The 22,134-nt window shown below is 33.5% G+C and overlaps 1 protein-coding gene across 2 annotated transcripts; it reads left to right on the top strand.

The window, feature by feature from the left end:
- Positions 1–6,805: 6,805 nt before the first annotated feature.
- LOC147411620 (hyperosmolality-gated Ca2+ permeable channel 1.2-like) lies at positions 6,806–21,626 on the top strand. Of its 2 annotated transcripts, XM_086450435.1 has the most exons (13): positions 6,806–6,974; positions 7,089–7,130; positions 7,923–8,270; positions 10,333–10,485; positions 11,789–11,924; positions 13,247–13,348; positions 13,718–13,837; positions 13,948–14,028; positions 14,754–15,094; positions 15,234–15,479; positions 18,593–18,917; positions 19,819–20,052; positions 21,041–21,626. In XM_086450435.1, exons 3-13 carry the CDS (start codon positions 7,957–7,959, stop codon positions 21,293–21,295), a joined length of 2,307 nt encoding a protein of 768 aa, XP_086306561.1. In that variant the 5' UTR covers positions 6,806–6,974; positions 7,089–7,130; positions 7,923–7,956; the 3' UTR covers positions 21,296–21,626. The 2 variants fall into 2 exon arrangements, with proteins under 2 accessions (XP_086306561.1, XP_086306553.1); XM_086450427.1 differs by having other exon boundaries at positions 6,806–7,130.
- Positions 21,627–22,134: the final 508 nt, after the last annotated feature.

Genomic DNA, 22,134 nt, shown 5'->3' with positions numbered 1-22,134 from the left:
TAGGCTTTGTTTGGATTGAGAGAAATGAAGAGAAAAGAAACTCATTAAAAGAAAAGAAAAAGAGGATAAATCTAGTTTCTTTCTATCTTATTTGGTTTAACAATAGAAAAACTTAAATTTGGAGAGAAAAATTGGTAGAGTTGTAATTTTTAGTACTCTTATTAGTCATGAGTGTTTCTTTTCTCTCCAGTTCTCTCCGATTTGGAGAGAAAAAAAATAGAGGAAAACCTAGTTCGTTTTTCTCTATTATTTTTCTTCTCTCCTCACTTAACAATCCAAACATGAGAAATTGAGAGAAACTCACTTTTTATTATTATTATTATTATTTTTCTCTCCATTTCTCTCAATCCAAACACATTGTTATAGTCAAACCCAAGCTGTCTCTCAAAATTAATCATAAACAAAACATGGATTTGATTGGTTTGGGTTGTTCAAGAAATGATCTGGCTTATGAATCATGAATTGAGGAAGATGTTCCCATAGAATAGAAGCAGGGCCGGATCGGGGATGTGGGGGCACTTGCCCCCACTAGAATTTTCAAAGTTTATGGATTAGTGAGTTATTGCTATAAATTTTAGTGGTGGATAAAAAAATCTGTTACCATTACCCTCACAAGAAAAAATTTCAGTCTTAGTTACCCCCACAAATATTTTTTTTTCACAAAATTTGTACTCGATTGCCCCACATGGGCAAAATCCTGGCTCCGCCCTTGAATAGAAACTAAATGGTTAAAATCGAGGATCGTTTTTTTTTTAGTGTTATGTGATAAATACTTATCAACCAAATTAACAAGGAAAATTTTACGAGTCACAAGTAATATTTTATGGGACTGAATGTTGTGTGGTCAATAAGTTAATAAATTGAATGTAGCCAAGTAAAATATCAGGAAAGATAACATTAAAAATGATGGATTTTCGGAACAGTGTAGGAATAATTCCAATAAACGATAAAATACGAGACAGTTGGCTGAGATGATTTGAAATAAATTATAATCCTAATTAAAAGAAATATTCAAACTGAATGCCTAAAAGAATGAGACGAAGACCTAAAAGCATGTGATTGGTGATGGTAAAAGCAAATATGAAAGGATTGTGTGGGTCGGACCAATGCCCAGTGGACTAATCTGTCAGACAAGGCCCAATAGTCTGGGACTAGCACAAGCCCAGATACGATATTAGTGCCCATTGTCTACGGGAATACCATAATATAAAATATATAAAAATAAAAAAAAAGTAAATATGAACTAACTTTCAATAATATAAGATTGAGTCCTGATTTTCTGACATAAGCTCCCTGACGTGGTATAGGCTAGAACCATAGATTTTCCTCGGGATACAGAATGTGCATCTCCTTAAATATGTGCAGTTGTGTATCCCAAGGAAAAGATATATTATTCTAACACATGCCACACACGTGGCGCATGTCGAGGGGGTGTCAAGAAATCATTATATATAAGATTTGGCTATAAATAAGGTGGAATGGGCTGAACGTGATCTGTTCAACTGAGCCCAAATCTTTAGATGAGACATTGTTGTTGTTGTAGTTATTATTGTACCTAATTTATGGATCATCAACAGCCCATACAAAAGTTTAAATGAAAAAGAAAGAAGTGGTGGATTAGCTAAGATATATTCAAATTGGGGCGAGACTTGTTTTATTTGAAAGATCTTATCAAGTAACAATTTATTTTGATCCTGAATAAATGACTGTTATTTAAGGGGAAAAAAACCCTCTAATTGATAATAAACAAAGAGAAACATAATTTGGATGATTTAAGCATGTTCAACGAAGTAGATTTTAACTTTTATTGGAGGGATTATGCAAATTAATCGGTGATACTATGTACAGCGAACAGAATGTGAAATGAAATAATGATAAGTTGATAACACATAGAGTGCTGATTTTCTAACTAGAAAGTCTTCACTCGATCAATACTCGGTTGAAACGGCATGCACATGGAGCCATAGATGTTTTTCTCGGGATATGTAATTGTAATCTTTTTTGTTTCCCTAGGAAAAAGATCTATGGTTCCGTGTCCATGCCACATCAACTGAGTTATGACTTTCTAGATAGAAAATCATTGTTCTAACAATATATAAACATATTTTATGATCAAAATTAAATATAGAATAAATGATTCATTTAACCGCCCCAATTCATTAGGATAAGGCTTTGATAATGATGATGTTTTCTTGACTTTAGGTGAGGAGGAAGTGGTGGGTTATCTAAAATTAAACTCTGGTGCCTCTTGAGATGATTCGACTTGATGATTCGTGACTCAACTGGGTGAGTTGAATGATTATGTATTATTTATCAAACAAAAATAATTTATATTTATTTTATTTTGTGTTTTCTCTTTGCATAACTGTCCACGTATCATTTCAAAAATACCTCATGAAACTTTGAAGTGATTTAGTAGATTGATTAAGACTCAAAATTCAATCAACTCAATTTGATGAGTTTTAAAACAATATTTGAAATCTTCTCACATATATCTTGAAGTTAGTCTTACGTTGTGTTTGGATTGAGAGAAATGGAGAGAAGAGAAAAGAAAATAAATGAATTTCTCTTTATTTTTCTTGTTAGAATTGTTAAGTGAAGAGAAAAGATAAAAGAATTGGAGAGAAGAGGAAAGAAAAAAAAAATATGAGTTTTCTTTCTCTCTAAAAGTGGAGAGAAATGGAGAGAAATCCTTTTAAAATATTTTATAATTCTAACTTTGCCCCTACATCACTTTTAAGATATTTTAAAATTTCAAAGTTGTCCCAAGTTTTCTCCCCTTAATTTAAACGTGGTGAAGAGAAATTGAACTTCTCCTCTTCTCTTCTCTTTTCTTAATAAGTTTATTTTCTCTCAATCAAAACATAACCTTTAACATTATATTTATAGATAACCCTCGATTTCCTCGAGTATACAACACTCATAACTTGAGAAAAATATTTATGATTCCCATCATATCCAGTATCATGTTGAGGGCAGTGTTATTGAAAAGAGTAGTATTGGAGTGACCTAAGATTGTACCTCACATCTCACGCTCCTGATGTGGAAGTGTATAGGAATCATAAAAACTTTTAATAGGGTAAATGTTTTTTCACTCGTATCCCAATGAAAATAATCTATGATTCCTACACACTTTCATGGTAGGAATGTGTGATGTGATGTACAATTTTGGGGTCATTTAACAACATTCTAGTTTTTATTTTATTGGTAAACTTGTTTTTAATGAGTGTAGTAACTCAATATTAGAGGGATTTGAACTTAGGTCTCTATATCATCTCTCAAATACTTTACCAACTGAACTAGTTGGCACTATTGTGAGTCTATAACTTATCATTTTTTTAAAATCATATGTATCCCCACCCCTACAAGTAAGACTAATCCCACGATCACACACACAATCACTTAAATCATTTAAAAAGTCCTTAGTGTAATTGGTAGAGTCAATTAATAAAATTATGTAAGTCTCTACGTCTTGTTTGCATCTTTGATCTCGAATTATTTACTTTAACGGTCTTGATAAACTGTGCGTTTATGGCACATGGTAAAGTGCAATAAATACACTTTGAAAACTGGATTTTAAACTTTAAAAAAGCTTCTTTTTTTTTTTTTTTTCCAAAATGCCCTTGGATTCCAATATTCTGAGTGTATTTATTGCACTTTTGCGTCCTAACAAGACCCATACTTTAATTAATTGCGATCATTTCGTCTAAGAATGCGACATTGAAGGTGGGCCCCATTCCAACATAAAATGGTGGTTATGATGAGTTGGTGGGTCTCATCAACAACTGATTGAATCGTTAAAGACAAGAGAGATAATAATGGATGCTGACATCATGCAAATCTGTCCACTACTCTAATTTCTATCCTAATAATTCAATGTCACCCAAGGATCTTTAAAGATGGCTGTAATGTGGACTTTGAGCGATCGTCCTTGGTATTTGAATCAATCAAACAATGCCGCGGTGTCGACAACTCGCTCACCATAATATTCAGTGAGCTGACTTAGACTTTATTTAATCTTCCTCACACGCGGATGAACCGTGTCAGATCATCGGCTTTGTGTTGACAAATGGAGTTAAATAAATAAAATAATGCCGACTGACCCACTTAGAAAGACAAAATTAATAGTTAGAAAACTAAACTGTAATTAGAATTTGTTGGGTTTTCTAGAGAGTCGTTTCTAATCTCTATGTGCACAAGCATGTATTTTTCTAACACAGAGAAGCTAATGTGGCAAGTTTTGAAGTTCTCATTTTACCAGTTCTACAGACTTAGCCTTATGCTCAAATCCATGATTAGAAAATTGACTCTATATTTACCTTAGTAACTAACTCGAGGCAGCTATCTTCGATAACGTTCAGTTGTCAAAGTCCTAATCAAAGTGTTTTATCTTATATGGGACTGAAAGCTTCAGAATGGACTGATTTTTGTGAGGATGGTTTTTATGATGAGAAGATCATCTTCACAAATTATCAGCCAATTCTAAAACTTCTAATACTAATTTATAAGTTGAAGAATCATGTACAGTCAATTTTTATTATTTGCATATAAATCACTTTTGATGGGGTTAGAAGTTTTTAAATGACTTATTTTTTGTGAGGATGATCTCTTCACCATAGAAATCATCCTCACAAAAAAATAACCCGTTCCAGTGGTTATGACTAAACAACGTTTGAGGTTTTCCATCAAACCAATGGTAGAGATGGGATATTATCCCTCAAAGTTCTCAAGAAAATAGATATTCAAAAAATCATATCGATCATTTAAAAAAAAATCGTATTTTGTTTGTCTTTAAAAAATATTGGTATTTTCTCTAGCATTAGGATGGTACGTTCAATGAAGAGTCTCAAACCTCATTTCAAAAAAAGAAAGTTAAATGAGTTACAATCCTATATTTCATGAATGTTAGGGTCGAAAAGGTGGAAGAAGATGTCATAATTAAATCATTTTAAAAATGTCAAATACCCCATGGGTCATATATTCTTCTTCTTCCTCTTTTTATAAATAGAACAAAACCTCTCCATATATTATATTTTTTCAACTTACTTCCTCCCATTTTCTCACCTCTTTTAGCTTACCTTAGTTTTTTGACGATAATTGTGATTAATTTCGACGAGTTATACTGATGAATTGCAAGTAGAGAATTATTACATATAATTTCAAATATTCAATTATAAAATTTTAATATATTTCAATATTTTGTGATAATAAATAATGAATGAATAATAATATATTTTCAAAGAGTATGTTGTTATTCTTTTATCATTTGTTGTCATAAATTATCATAAGATTGTTCTAAACTAACTTCCTTCAACATTGCACTAACATGGCAGTGTGCAACAAATCATAGATTTTCCTTGAGATACAAGGAAAATTTATATATGATTTTTTTTGCACACTACCATGCCAGAGTAGTGTGGAGTGTAGTGTCGAAGGAAGCCAGTTCAACATTTTTGATTGTCAACACATATCAAAAGTTAAATATAAAATTTTGAAATTATCAAAAGTTTATAATATATAAACCTAAGCTGATCTAGAAACAAACTATCTCTTTCAACTTATGTTTTGTTCTACAATGGTAAAATATGAAGTTTAAACCCAAAATCAAACTAAAAGAAATAGAGTAGGACTAACCTGACTAAACCATTAGTCTACTCTTATTGGGTTCCTCCTACTACAGGGCATGGGATTGTTAACACTAATGGGTCTTGCAAAGAAGACTAGAGGGGGCAATGGGGCATTGATACGAGATTAGAGAGAAGAGATCATAACAACTTGGTTAGCAAGTAATGAAGACGTATCTATGTTATGGCATAGGTTAAATGTCATTCTTGGAGGCATGAGCAACCATCAACAACCAATGTTATTTCATAACTATAGCTTTTTATTCATTGACAATTATGCAAATCATTAACAAAGAAATTGATTGTCAGTAGAGAGTAAGGGTGATTACAAATCAAATTTGGAGGACAAATAGCATTTTTTCAAATTATTATGTTTGTTTTTACTTTTCAAGAATGTAATAGAGCAACTTCTTTTTGGGCTTCCAAGACTATGAACACATATGAAATATTCTATCTCCATCTTTGTTACCTCTTGAGTTAGGAATCATTGTTAGGGAGGGCCTATGTAAGATTATAATTTTTTAAAGGTTTTAATTCTCTAGTAGGTGGTCTGCCTTAACTCTCATTTACCTATAAAAAAGATTGTAAGGAAAAAAGGCCTTAGTAAGACTTATTCATTGTCAAAACAAAACCTTGAGAGTGATGTTTTGACACCCCCTTCTCAGAGGTACTCCGCGATACTCTTCTGACGTGACATGTTCTAAAATCATATATATATTTTTATTGGGATACACAAATGAACATCCCCATAAATATACACATGTGTATCCCAAGAAAGATCTATAATTTGAACGCATGCCATGTTAGAAGAGTATGAGGAGTATGACAGGTGGTGAGTCCGAAAATCATTGTTCATGAAATAATTTACATGGTATCATGAACTCAGACTTCAGTACTGGAATCTCATCCAGAGTACTTGTTGCCTTTTACAGTAAAACAACAATAAACACGGTAAGTTACCGGGCTTATGCTAACCGCGGTTAATGTGAAAAACAATTCGACCGTTATTCAGCGCCTGGACCTTTTTTTTTAACATCACCATCACAAATCTCAGACAATCAACAAAAAAAAAAACCTGTTAACGAGCCACGTGTCCATTTGCCGACACTAACGGTTACTATATGTTTTTTTTCCTTTATAAGGGACACATAAATGATATTTATCTTTTGTTTGTATAATAAAACCGAACCCCACAGTTTCCAAACCACCATCACCATTTCGCTATCTTACGCTACCCTTTCAACCAGATATCCTATCCTCCTAATCTTTCTCTCCTCTGAAAAAGGCGCATTTTTTGGTCGAATCTCACTTCTTTCTTTGATTGAAGTTAAAGCAAACCAAAACTCTCAGGCTAGTTCATCTTCAGATCTGATACTCTGCTTCTCTCAAGAGGTCAATTTGTAGTTCTGATGAGAGTTCAAGCTTGAGATTTAGTTTAATTTTAAGGTTTTTTTGGTGTTTCAGAAACCTATTAGAGTTCGGCAGAAGGCTATATCAGACTTCAGAGTATGAACCTTTGAACTTCTATTCTGATGGATCTATCTTTCCGTTTTTTTTTTAGTTGAGTTTTATTTGATTTGTGGAAAGAAACATGCATGCTTGAAACTTTTTTGGAAGATCTGCATTTTTTCCCGAATTACCGGTTTATAAAAGTGTGTGAACCTGAATAAGATTTAAACTCACTTTTTGTTGTTTTTAATAGTTCGAGTAGATTGAACTTTTAGAATTATGTCATCGATCAAAAAAAAAAAAAAACTTTTAGAATTATGTTGTTGTAGTAATATCTGTAAGAATTTGGAGCTAATAATAAAAGGTATTAAACAAATGGACGAAGAAGATGTGTGGAAATTTCAAAAAGTTAATGATTCTATTTATTTAGGATCACTAGATTTAAACTGAAAAATGGGATTCGTGTTGCTGAACCCATTAATTGGGATATGGTGTAGACGACGATGATGGTGAACAATTCAATTTTAGTTGCACTGATATAAGGAAAGCTAATATCTACAAAATGTACATAACTAACAAAGTGAATTTGAATTGTGAGTTTGAAGGCAATAAACTTATTAACAGGTTCACTTATCAATCGCAATCTCCGAAGATCTCACTGGCTTTGAAAATTTCCTTTGTTTGATTCATCCATGGAAACTATTTTGATTTGATTTCTTGATCACCATATATTGTTTCGAATTTCATTTTTTTTAGATTGAATTGAAAATTTCTTTTGTTAATCTATACATAATCTAATGGTTTAATTTTAAGCGTTCTTAGTTTGATTATGTAGTTTCTCATTTACAGGGAAATAGGTGCTGTGTTGCTTTGAGAGTGAGAAATGGGTTCACTTTCAGACATGGGAGTTTCAGCAGCTATCAATATTCTCTCTGCAGTTGCGTTCCTTGTGGCATTTGCCATACTACGGTTACAACCTTTCAATGATAGGGTATACTTCCCAAAATGGTATCTCAAAGGTCTAAGAAGTAGTCCTTCGCACTCTGGAGCAGCTGTGCGCAAGTTTGTCAATTTGGATTTTAAATCATATTTGAAGTTTCTGAATTGGATGCCTGCTGCACTGAAAATGCCAGAACCTGAACTTATTGAACATGCTGGACTTGATTCTGCTGTTTATTTGCGGATTTATTTGCTTGGGTATGCTCCGATAAACCTTAACTGCATACATTTTCTTTTCATTTTGTTTAGTTGATTTGCTTTTCAATGTTGGATTTAATTTATTTACTTGTAATAAATGAGAGATGTGCCAGTTTACTACATATGTCAAACTAATTTTTTTAACTATGTTAAAAAACATAATGGGTCTAGGCAGGGTTTTTATATGTTTTGGTATTCCCAATTGTAGAGGGTTTTCTAATATTTATAAACTCCCTTTTAGATCCCTGAACAATGTCAGAGTTGAACACTTAGATATTCACTTCCTATCTTGTTGTTCTAAACACCTAAAGTTTATCTAAAGATGAATAAAGTTAGCAATTTTCCACATTTTAGTAGGTTGAAATTGGAAAATGGAAAGACAAAATACCGTCATTAATTCTTGCAATTTTTTATTCTCATGCTTTACAACTTTCCAATGTGGTCTTGGCCAGATAAGAAACTCAGTTTGTTCAAAAGAAAGAAAAGGTGAAGTCCAATCAGTACTTTTAAAATCCATTAAGAAAATTTTTAAACTCTAAAAAAGTGGTAATCTTGGAGGGGTTTTATTCTTTGTATTGTATGATGGTATCGATATACATCTATCTGTGAATGGCTCAAACACCCAATATGGTTTATTGCATATTAACCAAAGATTTGTCTTACCTTATATTGAACTTTCAAACTTCTTGTCTCTGTTTTTTTGTTACTACTTCGCCCACAATGGAGAGATACTATAAGAAAATATCAACCTAACATTGCATAGGACTCAACATCAGATGATGTTAGGTTGACCTCAGTACCCAAGGAAAACCCTATGGGCACTATCTACAACCGGTTTAGAGCTTTTTCTTACACCTCAGTTAATTGAAAATATTAGGAGTATTTTAGTCAAATCTATTGCAACAAACTGATAACAAAGAAGTCTAGAAAATATTGGTGTTTTTCCTGGCATCTGGATTGTATGTTTAATGGAGAGCCTCAAACCTCATTTCGTAAAAAGAAAAGTCCAACAAATAGGACTCAACATCAGATGATGTTAGGTTGACCTCAGTACCCAAGGAAAACCTTATGGGCACTATCTAAAACCCATTTAGAGCTTTTTCTTACACCTCAGTTAATTGAAAATATTAGGAGTACTTTAGTCAAATCTATTGCAACAAACTGATTACAAAGAACTCTAGAAAATATTGGTGTTTTTCCTGGCGTCTGGATCGTAAAAAGAAAATTCCAACAAATTACAACCCTAAAAAATCCATGACTATTAGTAGTTTATACCAACATAGTTTAAAATAAAGTAATAGATCAAAACAAGTCATTTTCTATAATAAAACATATTTTTGGACCAAAATACCCTCATTAAATGTTTTCATTGAAAATTCTTCTCTAAACTATATTTTTTTTCTACTTCCCACCTCTCATTTTCTCACCTCTTTTGACTTACCTTAGTTTTTCAACAGCAATTGTGATCAATTCCAACGATTTATAATGATGATGAATCATGAATAGAGAATGAGATACTTATAATTTCAAAGACTTAGTTGTAACTTTCAATATATTTCAATCATTTATAATAATTAATGGTGAACGGATAACTTCATACTCATAATTTTGAAGATTTAGTCATAACATTTGATCCCTACCTCAACGATTTCGATTTTTGTGACCGATACTGGAAAAATCTTTTCAAAATATCCAAAATGCATATATTGTAGTGGCAGAACAGACACTCACATAATACACTCAATACCCTTTTCTTATGCTTTTTTTTTTCCCTTCTTATCCGGAAGTCATTATAAGCCACTGTATCAGACTTGGATCACATTCTTGTACACACGACTCTTTTTTTGGATAAACTTGCAGCTTTTGAATGCCCAAGTAGCATGTATGATCATTATTGTTTCAAATTCTCTCGTGAGTATTGTATTATGCTGTGAAGAGTGAAGACAATCCTAACCTGAATTTGTACTCTAATATGTTGTGTAAGTTCTTCTTTGGTGCTCATCACCATCATCAAAGCCTCTATCCCTTAAATTTGGTGCTAATTTTTTTTTCCTTCTTGCAGACTTAAAATCTTTGTTCCGATCACATTCCTTGCTTTTGCAATCTTGGTACCTGTGAATTGGACTAATGACACACTTGAGCGAGCTAAATCTAGTCTGACTTACAGTGAAATAGATAAACTTTCTATTTCAAATATTCCTGAGGGATCACAAAGGTGCGTAACCATTTTCTGTTGGTAAGCTGTTGTTTATTTTCAAAATATCATTGGCTAAGATGATGGATACAGGCACAGTGCATTTCTTCGATCCCAAAATCCAGAATATGAATGTAGATACAGTTCTTTTAGTGTTTCCATCATGTTAAACTTAAAGAATCAGTTCTTAGAAAAAGTATCTTTTATTATTAAATAAAACATATTAGAAAAATTCCCTGTAAAAAGTATGTTTTATCATTTAGAAACTTCTAAGTGTGAAGGATTTAGTTTAGAAGATAACCAATTAATAAAATAATAAATAAGAAAATTGAAGACAAGGGATTGAAGTGCCATGCCGTACCCTTTATCATTGCCACTGCCTTAGCACATGGATGTGGGTATGTTAAGCAATGTGGAACTATTCAGATATATCATAGGCCATTAGTTGTTGGATTTTGATGAGCTTAATTTCATCCCATTTGCATTCAAGTATATCATAGGCCATTAGTTATTGGATATTCATGTCATTCCATCTGCATTGTTCACAATTGCCTGATTTTTAAACACTGTTATTTGATTCTCTTATTTCTATAAACAGTGATAAAACAATTATAAAATAGTAAATATGAAAATTGTTGGGTAGAGGATCGAGGTATTCATGGAGTACCCGGGGTATCTTATCATGTAGATGTGGGTACTTGAGCATTTTGGTACTATCATAATGCATTAGTTACTTGATGTTGATGAGTTTATTTACATTTCCATCTGCATTATTCACAATTCTCTGACTTTTAAACATTGTTATGTGATTTTCTCATTTTCATAGGCAATGAAACTTTCAACATTACTAATATTTCTACAATTAAAAAGTTCAGCATTTTAGATGAGTTTATATGGGTGTGGTTTGCACATCCATATAGGGTTTTCGGCTTCTCACCAAAGGCCTGACCTGTATTCCGGCCATGAACGTACCTGTTGTAGCATAGGAATGTCAGAAAATTGCATCTCTTGCTTGAAATATTGATGTTGTTCATCACATAAAATTATATGTTTCTTGTTGAATGTTGAAAGGATACTCAATGGTGTACCTGCCAATTATATGAAATGCATACACCCAAATGTCTCTGTTCAGTACTTCAAATGGTTTGAATGGTTGTCATTTTCTTTTTCATTACATTGCTTCACCATATTCCCGAGAGATCTTGGCTCAACCGGCTCAAGAACATAGAGAGCATAACTTAAATCTTTTCTTTCCTTTTATTATTATTATTGTTATTTTTCTGTCTAGTGCAATGAAGTTCTCTTCTCACTTCCCAAATTGCAGGTTTTGGGCTCATTTGATGATGGCTTATGCCTTTACTTTTTGGACATGCTATGTTTTGCACAAGGAGTATGAAAGAGTAGCATCCATGAGGTTACACTTCCTCGCAACAGAACAACGCCGCCCCGATCAGTTTACAGTAAGATTAATTCTATGTTTCTCACACCAATTTAATATAATTTCCAGTGAATTAATTCGTAATTGTGTGATTTTTTTTTCCCGGTAATATTTTACCAGGATTGGAAACTGATATTTTAGCTTTTTTGATGTGAGAATGTATGAGTTATGGAACCCCCTGGGTTAGGGACATAAATATTGACCAAATACAAGCAAAGAAGTTAGATCTGCGTGTCAATTCTTGCTTCAGCTAGAAAGTGCAATTTAGTAATTACAAACCTGCATATCTGGGTTTTGAAATGTCCAGGCGGCAAATCTTGCTTGTGTGCTAGACTTTTTGGTTTGCCCAATGTCCCTTGTGGAACATATCTTGCTTGAATCCAGCAAATTGATCTCAGATCAATTTTGTTGCATGCCTTTTAACATTTGAGACCATTTACTTTGTCTTAGACCATATCTTCAATAAAAGTGTACTTGTTCAATAATTATTATTATTATTATTTTTTTGATACTTTAATTGGCATCCTTGTCAATTTTCCTCCTCCTCTTGGAGACTTCAACTTGAACCAGGACGTTTTTTTCTTCTGGTGCTATGAAATTTCTTAGTTGTACATGGCCAAACCGTCTTAAGCAATGACTTTCCTCTATTTTCTCTCTTTCTTGGAGCCACCTGTTGGCTCCCTCATATGCTCTCTTATCTTATTTTTTGATTTCCTACCATTTCTATTCATCCACCTCAGTATTCTCATGGTTCTACAACTCATGTAATTCTTTGTCAATGCTTCCTTGGATGTACTATTTTAATTGTTCTTGGGTGGTCTTGTATGTTCTATTCTTCCCTTTTATTGTTTATATTGGTGCGGTATCTACGTTTGTGTACCTTGCTTCTCTCTCTTCATGATGGAAAAATTTCCACTGAATGAATTAAGAGGCTGCTAGTATATGTTTTGTTTTGAACTTTTTTGTTATTGTACATTTTTTGTGATATTAAGCGTGAATTATGGGATCATATTATTTGTCAGTTCCTGATTGTTAATAGCACTGTGAATATATGTTCACTCTTAGCGTTAAGACATCTTTTGTCTGATCATTTTTTCCCCCTTTAATACTGGTCATTGCCCCCATCATTTTGGTCTGCATAAGAACAGTAGGGATTAATCAGATTTTAGCTATCGCAATTTAAATTGTAGGAACAATTTGGTTTATTTTCTTCATTTAATTCAAAGGATTAAGTATGTCAAAAAATATTCATACATCGCAATGCTTCCATTTGATAGTTGGAGTTCCCTTTCAACATCATGCTTTCCATTCCTAAGTGGTAGAATGAGATTTGTTCTTTTACAGGTACTTGTAAGAAATGTGCCGCCAGATCCAGATGAATCTGTTAGTGAGCTTGTGGAACATTTTTTCCTGGTCAACCATCCAGATCATTATCTCACACATCAGGTTTGATGCTCGTTGTTTTGTTTTTGTTTTTTCCCCTCTTTCTCAACTATGAAAATACTTTGAAACTTGTGGGAGGAGATGTATGTATTCCATTTGTATACAAGTTGTAGCTTCATATTAATTCTTTTGGTATTTTTATTAATAAATGATTAAGGTTATAACCATTGTAACATAGTTGGTTTCCAGTGAGCAAGGGAATTAGTCACAAACAATATTATTGCTCTAATTCATAATGTTATATTGACTCAACTGTTTTGTTTCATTTCTTTTTGAACACTGGTGATCCATATACCTTTTACTATTACTAATTATCATCCTAGTGTTGGGAGACTTCAAACTTCTATATCTTATCAAGAGAATGTCATGCAGGTTGTCTACAATGCAAACAAACTTGCAAAGCTGGTCAAGGAGAAGAAAAAGAAGCAGAACTGGCTTGATTATTATGAGATTAAATCTTCTAGAAATCAATCCAAAAATCTGACTATGAAGGTACATTAAATAACTCATATTGAAAAGTCTCAGTTTAGTGTCCTTGTTTTTCCATATATTTTCTCGTTTTGACTATGTCTCTCTCGTCCATCATTGCATTGTTTCAATAGACTGGTTTTCTTGGCCTTTTCGGAGATAGAGTGGACCCAATCGAGTTTTACACGGCTGAGATTGATAGGCTATCGAAAGAAGTAAGTATTACCCTTGGAGTTCCTTCTGTAGTACATTTTGTTTTGCCCAATTCCTAACGGTGGTCAAATTCGTAGTTTGTCGATAGTATTATAACTCCTACTATGTGTGACTATATGCTATTTTCCAAAAATTAATTTTCCCTTTTTCCCCCTGAATTATTTCAACATCATTATCTATGCGTTATTCCAAATATTAGAGTCGGCAATAATGTAGATCAATTATGAAGCATATCCTCTTACAGAATTAATGGGTTCCAAGGAAGAGAATGAATCTCCTGTGATCTTTGTTAAGAAAGCATACGTGACTCTATACAGTTATTTGGTGAATTTTATGAGGGCAAGGAACCTGACACACACATGAATGAATGAATTGTATTGGTAAGGAATTCACACCCATAGGAGACAATATACTAATATACCCCACATTTATTGATCCTATGAACAATCGTCCCATCTAATATAAAAGGCTAATTTCACACCCCTAATTCAGAGTTAGTGGGAATTCCAAAAATGAAGAAAGGCTTTGATCTTCAAAATCATCTTTTCAATTGGGGTCTCTTTATCATCAATAATGTTGCAGTTACATAATTGAACTGACTTGAGCTTTAATTTCGAGCCTTGAACTTTCTTTGATATTTTTGTATTCTTATTTTTTTTGCAATCTGAGTATTGCTGCTGATTTTATTATTCATTTCCCATTTCTTTGTGATTCTTTTGAATGGCAGATAGCAGAAGAGAGAGAAAGGATTTCAACTGATCCAAAGTCTACCATGCCAGCAGCTTTTGTTTCCTTTAAAACTCGGTGGGGTGCGGCTGTTTGTGCACAAACTCAGCAAACCAGAAATCCAACTTTATGGTTAACTGAATGGGCTCCAGAACCCCGGGATGTATATTGGCAGAACTTGGCAATTCCATTTGTTTCACTCACAATTAGGAGGCTAATAATAGCTGTTGCATTTTTCTTTCTTACCTTCTTTTTTATAGTCCCCATAGCACTTGTACAGTCCCTTGCAAACATCGAAGGGATTGAGAAGGCAGCCCCATTTCTGAAGCCCATAATTGAAAAGTGAGTTCCCTATACTTCCAAAACATCTTGTAGAGTTAGTTTCTTTGTGCAAATCGTGGCATATGTGTTGTCTGTTCCAAAAAAATATTTAAGATTTTGTTTCATATCAAGCCACGTTGATATTGGGACTGTCATGCAGGGAATTCATCAAGTCGGTCATCCAAGGATTTCTACCTGGGATTGCTTTAAAGATATTCCTCATTCTTCTGCCAACAATATTGATGCTAATGTCTAAAATTGAAGGCTATATCTCCCTGTCATCTCTGGAGAGGAGATCCGCATCTAAATATTATCTTTTCATATTTGTTAATGTATTTCTTGCGAGCATCATCGCTGGAACTGCTTTTCAACAACTACATTCTTTTATCCACCAATCAGCAAATGAGTACGTTTTCTCACCAACTCACCACATATTAAGTTTATTAGGTTTCTCCCTATCCTTTCGAAAAGACCATCTTGTTGTGTACTGTGGTAAATAGTGTTGTATCTTTTTATCTATTTATTTATTTTGTGCCTGTGTCAGGAAAATCTTGTGGTTGATAATAGCTTCAACCCCATTATTACATTTGAATGGATAGTTTTCAGGAAAGGGTTTCTGAAAAACTGCACACAGAAGTTCCGGGGTTATCTCACATGTCATATGAGGTGTCAGCAGCAAAGGGGGTCCACATGTTCACTGCCTCACCCTTTTGAATATGCCTCCTTTTTTGCCATTTAGTACAGGGCTGCTGCACTGAAACTTGCCTCATGCAGAATGAGGTGAGAATGTGAGATGGCATAACACATGGACTCCACTGGTCCAATACCTCAACTGCCATATGTAAAACTCCCCTTGTGCTTACTTCCTGTGTGCTGTCTGTTCGGAGAAACTGCTCCCTTGATACCTGAGTTATGCCCACAAAATGTATACAGAATCAATACAACAACCCCATTAGGTGAGCCAATGTCCAATAAATGGTAGCTTCTACGTAATCAGTGGTGTAGATCACTAGTTCGACACTTGGATAAAAAAATCTTTTTTCTTACTATATTTATTTTTGATGATTAGCTGCATGATGAGGACATGGATACAACACAGTGTCTGACATTGATACTGATATCAGCTGTCAAACCCACTATGCCCCACAAACACGATACACCAACTTGTCTGTCCAGCTTGTTGCATATGTTGAGAGAGATTTTTTTGAAGTACTTCAGCTAATGTTAACTGATGAATACTGGAAAAAAAATGCATTAAGTTAATAGCTGAAACAAACTATATGGAAAATTTGATATTTGTTTGAAGGAGTTTGCTTCATGTGTCTTACCTGAGTATAACGCCGTATTCGACATGGAGTTTTTTTAGAAAATAGAGTCCTTGGTACATGGGAAACAGTGAATCTTTGTGGAAAAAACTTGGTTTGTGTTTATCATGTGACTAATTGATTAATTATACTTGTTCTTGCATTCTTCATTGGGTGATCTGACCGAGGCGCATTAGTCATCATTGACGAGTTGGATTTGCAAGGAACCATCGATTTCTGATCTCTTATCGCCTTTGTACACCCATATTATATACTGGTTAACCATGACATGTGTTTGTATTTGATAGAATTTTAAACTAATGTGATACCACCCACAAGTTTTTCATCCTAGGTTTTGGGATGAAATGTGAACACTCCACCTGTCCGTCACCCTCTGTCAATCAATGCATTTAATCTCTATCGTCTCTATCCTGTGTCAGTTGGAATGCCATGGTCTCTAGAACGAAGACGAGACATAGTTTATATAGTGTATAGTGCAAAAGCTAAGCTAATGGTTATAAGATGTTGTATCTCATTTTAGGTTGTTTGCATTTGAAGTTAACATCGTAGCCCACTTTAACTCGAAACATAAAGGAAAACTGCAATGTTTTCCTTGTGGCCCACTGAAATGAACTCCATAAATAAGCTGCAGAAAAGATGTTTTACTACAACAGAACAGAAAAATGTGAATGAGAAACTGCTGTGGGATAAATGAAAAAAAAAAAATCTCCTCGTGAGTTTTTCAGAAAGGGAGCTTCTATAGAATTCATTTTGATTATTCAGTGTTTGTCAAGTTTTTTAAGAAAAGGTTGGGAAATTATAAGCATTGAATGGCTAAATTATAACTAATAAATAATAAACTTAAATAATTTTGTTTTTTAACCATGCACATCAAAGCCCTGTGAAACTATCATGATATTTTTGCAAGAAAATTTAAAAAAAAAAATTAATATCTTGAAAGATATTGGGTTTTTCACAGATTCTTAGAGTTTTTCTTTGTTTGATTTATTCTTGAAAATCTTGGTCAATACACAAGATTTTAATAGTTTTAGAGATATTTATGGCAGAGCTATGGAAGCAACATGAAACTAAAATTAGATCGAGCAGCTTATGGAAGCACACTAATAAGGCATTATGTAACTTGAATTTCCTAGTTAAATTTTTTCCTTGACTTCATCAATTGGTGTTAAGGAGATTCAAATAGTGACTTCCTCTTGAATTTTCCGGTCCCATCCCATTCAATATATTTTAAGATCACAACGAAAGTGTAAGGCCGACATGATCGACACATATTAAGATGTGATTTCCTCGAGGAAGAATCTGTTTGGATGTGGTTTAACAAATGGCAGTTGAAGGGAGAAGGTAAGAAGTTGAAATCAATTGACTTCCACCAATTGTAATTCCAAATACAAATAATATGGAAAGAAAATTTCTATTTTCAGACTACCATAGATAAGTAATTTCTATTGTAGTAGATACTACCTTCATAGAATCAGGAAAATTCCTAGTTCTATATAAAGGGTTCCTGTACGTTAAACATAGAATAACAAGAGGAAGAATTTGACTTCCATCATTCTTTTTTTCTTCTTTTTTTCTGTTTTTCGTACTTCATTGTTTTAGGACAGACTAAAAGTTGTAATTTTTCTTTTCTTAAACATACAACAAATGACGCCACCAACATCTACTGAGTATACTATATCATACTTGCTTATATCATAATATTGTTCATTGGCTTTATTTCTTGTGATTGGGATAATTGAATGATCTCTATTTGATCAGATTGTATATAATGTTTAACTTAATTGTATATGAAGTTAAGACTCAATGCACCTAGATGGTTTTGTTTTGCTTCTCGATGGTGTGAGATGTGTCTAAATGTTCTTTGTTTTAAGTCATGAATTTTTCTCAAGGAGCACTCACGTTGGGACTTTTTTCCGATCCATACATCTAAAAAATATTCTTCTCCCTTCATGGTTGTGCAAATTAGTAGCACACTTGTTATCTTATGTAACTATATTATACTCCTCTAACCATAATGTATATAATCCTTGACTTTCTTTTATGTTATTTCAATAAAATTTCCAAATATATTATTCATCAAAAAAAAAAAAAAAATCCAAGTCTATTTTGTTCATGTTCAATATATTGCTTTTGTATGAAGTGTTGCTCTATTTGGAGATGCCATGTATGAATTCATGTCATTATATGTGTGCAGCATTCCGAAGACAATTGGTGTTTCAATTCCAATGAAAGCGACTTTTTTCATTACTTATATTATGGTTGATGGATGGGCTGGAGTTTCCGGGGAGATTTTAAGGTTGAAACCATTGATCATCTTCCACTTGAAGAATTTCTTTTTGGTGAAGACTGAAAAGGACAGGGAAGATGCAATGGATCCGGGAAGCCTTGGATTTAACACGGGCGAACCTCAAATACAACTTTATTTCTTATTGGGCCTCGTTTATGCTGTGGTGACTCCCATACTACTTCCTTTCATAATAGTATTCTTTGGATTGGCATATGTTGTATTCCGCCATCAGGTAAATATTTGACATTTTGGTTCATGAAATCTTGGGCCTTGTGTTTCTATATCATAGTATTGTTAAAAGTATGTTTCTTCTCTTTTGATTCATGAATGTAGGACCTTTGAAAGTTTTTGTTCCCACCTCTTAAATTCAATTAATAAATAAATAAAATTTAACACCTATATCAGGTTGACATTGAGCTTTTTAATAGATCCAGTCTCATTAATTCCTATATGCCAGCTAAGACTATTATCATGGAAATCTTGCTAGAGAAGTATGGAGTCTTTTCTTGCTAAGTTTGGGTCAGAATGGGTAGTCCCTAAGAAGGTGGTTGATGTTTTTCCGGTCGCTTGTGTTGCCCTTTCATTAATAAGCGAAGATTCATGAATCCTTGTGCATGATAGGTGTTTCCTGCAACAGGAATCCTTGTCATCTTTATAATCTCTCATCCGTGATTTCTGTTCTTCTAGACAGAGTTTGTTTTGTTTTGTTAAGGTGTAAGTTACTACTGCTTGCATTGTGTCGGACAATACGACACACACTTGTAGACTCAGGAACAGAGCAGTTATAGAAACACTGTCCAATGGTTCTCTTCACTTCTAAAATCCAAGCAGAATTGGGTAACCATATTTGTAATCCATTGTACTCCAATGCATGTAATTGCAGCTTGATAATATATTTATTCTCCTAATCTCGTAATGTGAGATGAAAGAAAGCTATATCAATCTGTCTCTGATTTCTACAAGATTGTGTGCATAAGCAAATTTTTCTTTTCTTTTAATGTGTTCAAGATCTTTCATTTAACTTTCCCTTCCTGTTGAAATTCTGAATGACTTTATGCTGTCTGAAATCATACTAGATATCGGTACAGTAATTTTATTTTTTTTCTAATTAAAGTTATTCTTTTATGTTGTAGATTATAAATGTTTATAATCAAGAATATGAGAGTGGTGCAGCCTTCTGGCCTGATGTCCATGGGCGTGTTATAGCTGCATTGATTATCTCACAGCTTCTTCTAATGGGATTGTTGAGTACTAAAAAAGCTGCCCAGTCAACACCTTTCCTCCTTGCGCTTCCTGTATTGACCATATGGTTCTATATATTCTGCAAGAACCGTTTTGAATCCGCATTTACTAAATATCCGTTACAGGTTTGTTGGAAGTTAGAATTTGCACAGTTGGAACTCCTTTATTAGTTGATTTGATAGCTCTAATGATGGATGAAACTTGATTTTCCATCTTTATGCTTATATATTGTGCCTTTTGTTTTTTGGATTGACCATAATATGATTTTTCTGACTGTTGATCATCTTTTTTCCTTATAAATTGCTTTCGACACCATTTTTTTCCTACAATTCAATACAGAAGCTACAGTTGTGATTAGACATGTTTCTTTGCTATACGTAGTGACTTGATTTAGATAAAGACAATAAAAGTACATGGGAAATCTGAGCGTGAATTATATACATAGGTATTTTTTATTCTTTAAAAAAAAAATGATTTAGTGGATTGATTTTTATTTTTTCTAATGAACCGGGTTGGTCCTGAAACAAAGTCCAGTTCTATTAATTTTTTTTTTTTTTTGATAATTGTAATATATTAATAAAAAGGAGAGAAACAACAATCAAGGAGGCTGAGATGGCCTCTAAAAGAAACCATACAAGGAAAAGAAAAATCAAAGATCACGAAAAAGTGTTCCATCTAAAAATGAAGTCTTCAAAAGTAATCCCCGCAAAGTCTATGTTTTGTTTTGACTAATGAGCTATGAGGTTGAGTTTATAGAGGGCTTACCTTTGATCAACTTCAATGCTAGTTGTGGGATGTCTGATTTTGCAAATCATTGTCAGATTCCTACAAGTTTCTCTGGGTTTCCTTTATAAATGTACAGAGTTTCAATTTCATTGGTTTTCAAAAATAAATATTTTCACGAAATGAGAGTATTCTATTGTAGGGAGAATGATTTCTCATCCCCCCATTGTGATTTGTTATTCTACATGAGGAAACTTATTGCTTAAAAGGAAATGTGACATTGCATGCTCTGTACTTACAAGTAATGTATCTCTTTTTTATTTTCTTATGATGTTTTATCATGAAATTTGTGCTGGAACCGATTCATTCCTTTTTTGTTGTGGATTTTAGGAAGCAATGATGAAAGATACGCTGGAACGTGCAAGGGAGCCAAACCTGAATCTAAAAGGGTACCTTCAAAATGCTTATATACACCCGATCTTCAAGGGTGAAGATGATGATGACAGTTACGAAATCACCCAAGAGTGGGAAAAGGAGAGTTTGGTTCCAACAAAACGTCAGTCCCGAAGGAATACACCATTGCCTAGCAAATACAGTGGTTCGTCTTCACCTTCCCTTCCTGAGGTTGTTCAAGAACAAGCTTAGGTTACGTGAACTTGTATTTCGTTGTACATTTGGGCTCTTGTGAAGGTTTTAGTCCTAGTATTGGCAGTGTAAATGACATGAGAAAGACGGATTGATGTGTAAAGAAAGGAATTAATCCGTGCAGCCCCGTGGCTTCATTGCAGAAAGTTAAAAGGGATTGTGCAGGAAATTTAGATCAACCAGAGGTAGCCCAAGGCTGTAACTGTGTGGCAGTTTGTTTGTGAAAATGTGTATTAGCTCAAGGGTTTGATCTGTGTGTCTAAAAGAAAATTCTGTCTGTTTGTTTGTTGGTTTGTTGGTTTGTTTTAAATGAGCAAATTCTGTTTGACAAGCTTTGTGAAATTTGATTATGTTAGGCTGGCTAGACTAGAGTTAGGGCCAACGCTTTCTAGCATTTCTTTTGAAATAAATAAAATAAATAGATGCCGAATATATTGTTTACGATATAGACATGGTAATTGTCAGAAAAAATTCGCTACATAGAAATAATTAAATACGATTTAAAATAGTTCAAACGAACTTATAAATATTTAATGTTTATCTAATCATCGTTGTAATTGCAAATATAATATTTAAATTGACCTTCTAATCTGTTTATCTCTCTTCCTTTGTTTGATAAGTTACAGGAAAATTCAGAGAACAGCCACCATGGGATGCTCAAAGGAGGTTGAGGGAATAAAAAGAAAGACAAGCTATATAATTAGGACACAAACCCAACCTCATCATCATTATTATGATATTTTGTATCCTCGCAAATCGCAAATGGTAAAAGGTTCCCTGTATAAGGTTTGGAAACCTATTAATTAAAAGCAAATAATAGGATAAAATTCTCAAATAAT

Source organism: Akebia trifoliata, chromosome 1 (assembly GCF_017979445.1).
Source record: "Akebia trifoliata isolate Shusen 1 chromosome 1, ASM1797944v1, whole genome shotgun sequence".
Taxonomy (NCBI): domain Eukaryota; kingdom Viridiplantae; phylum Streptophyta; class Magnoliopsida; order Ranunculales; family Lardizabalaceae; genus Akebia; species Akebia trifoliata.
This window is presented reverse-complemented; position numbering and strand designations above follow the sequence as displayed.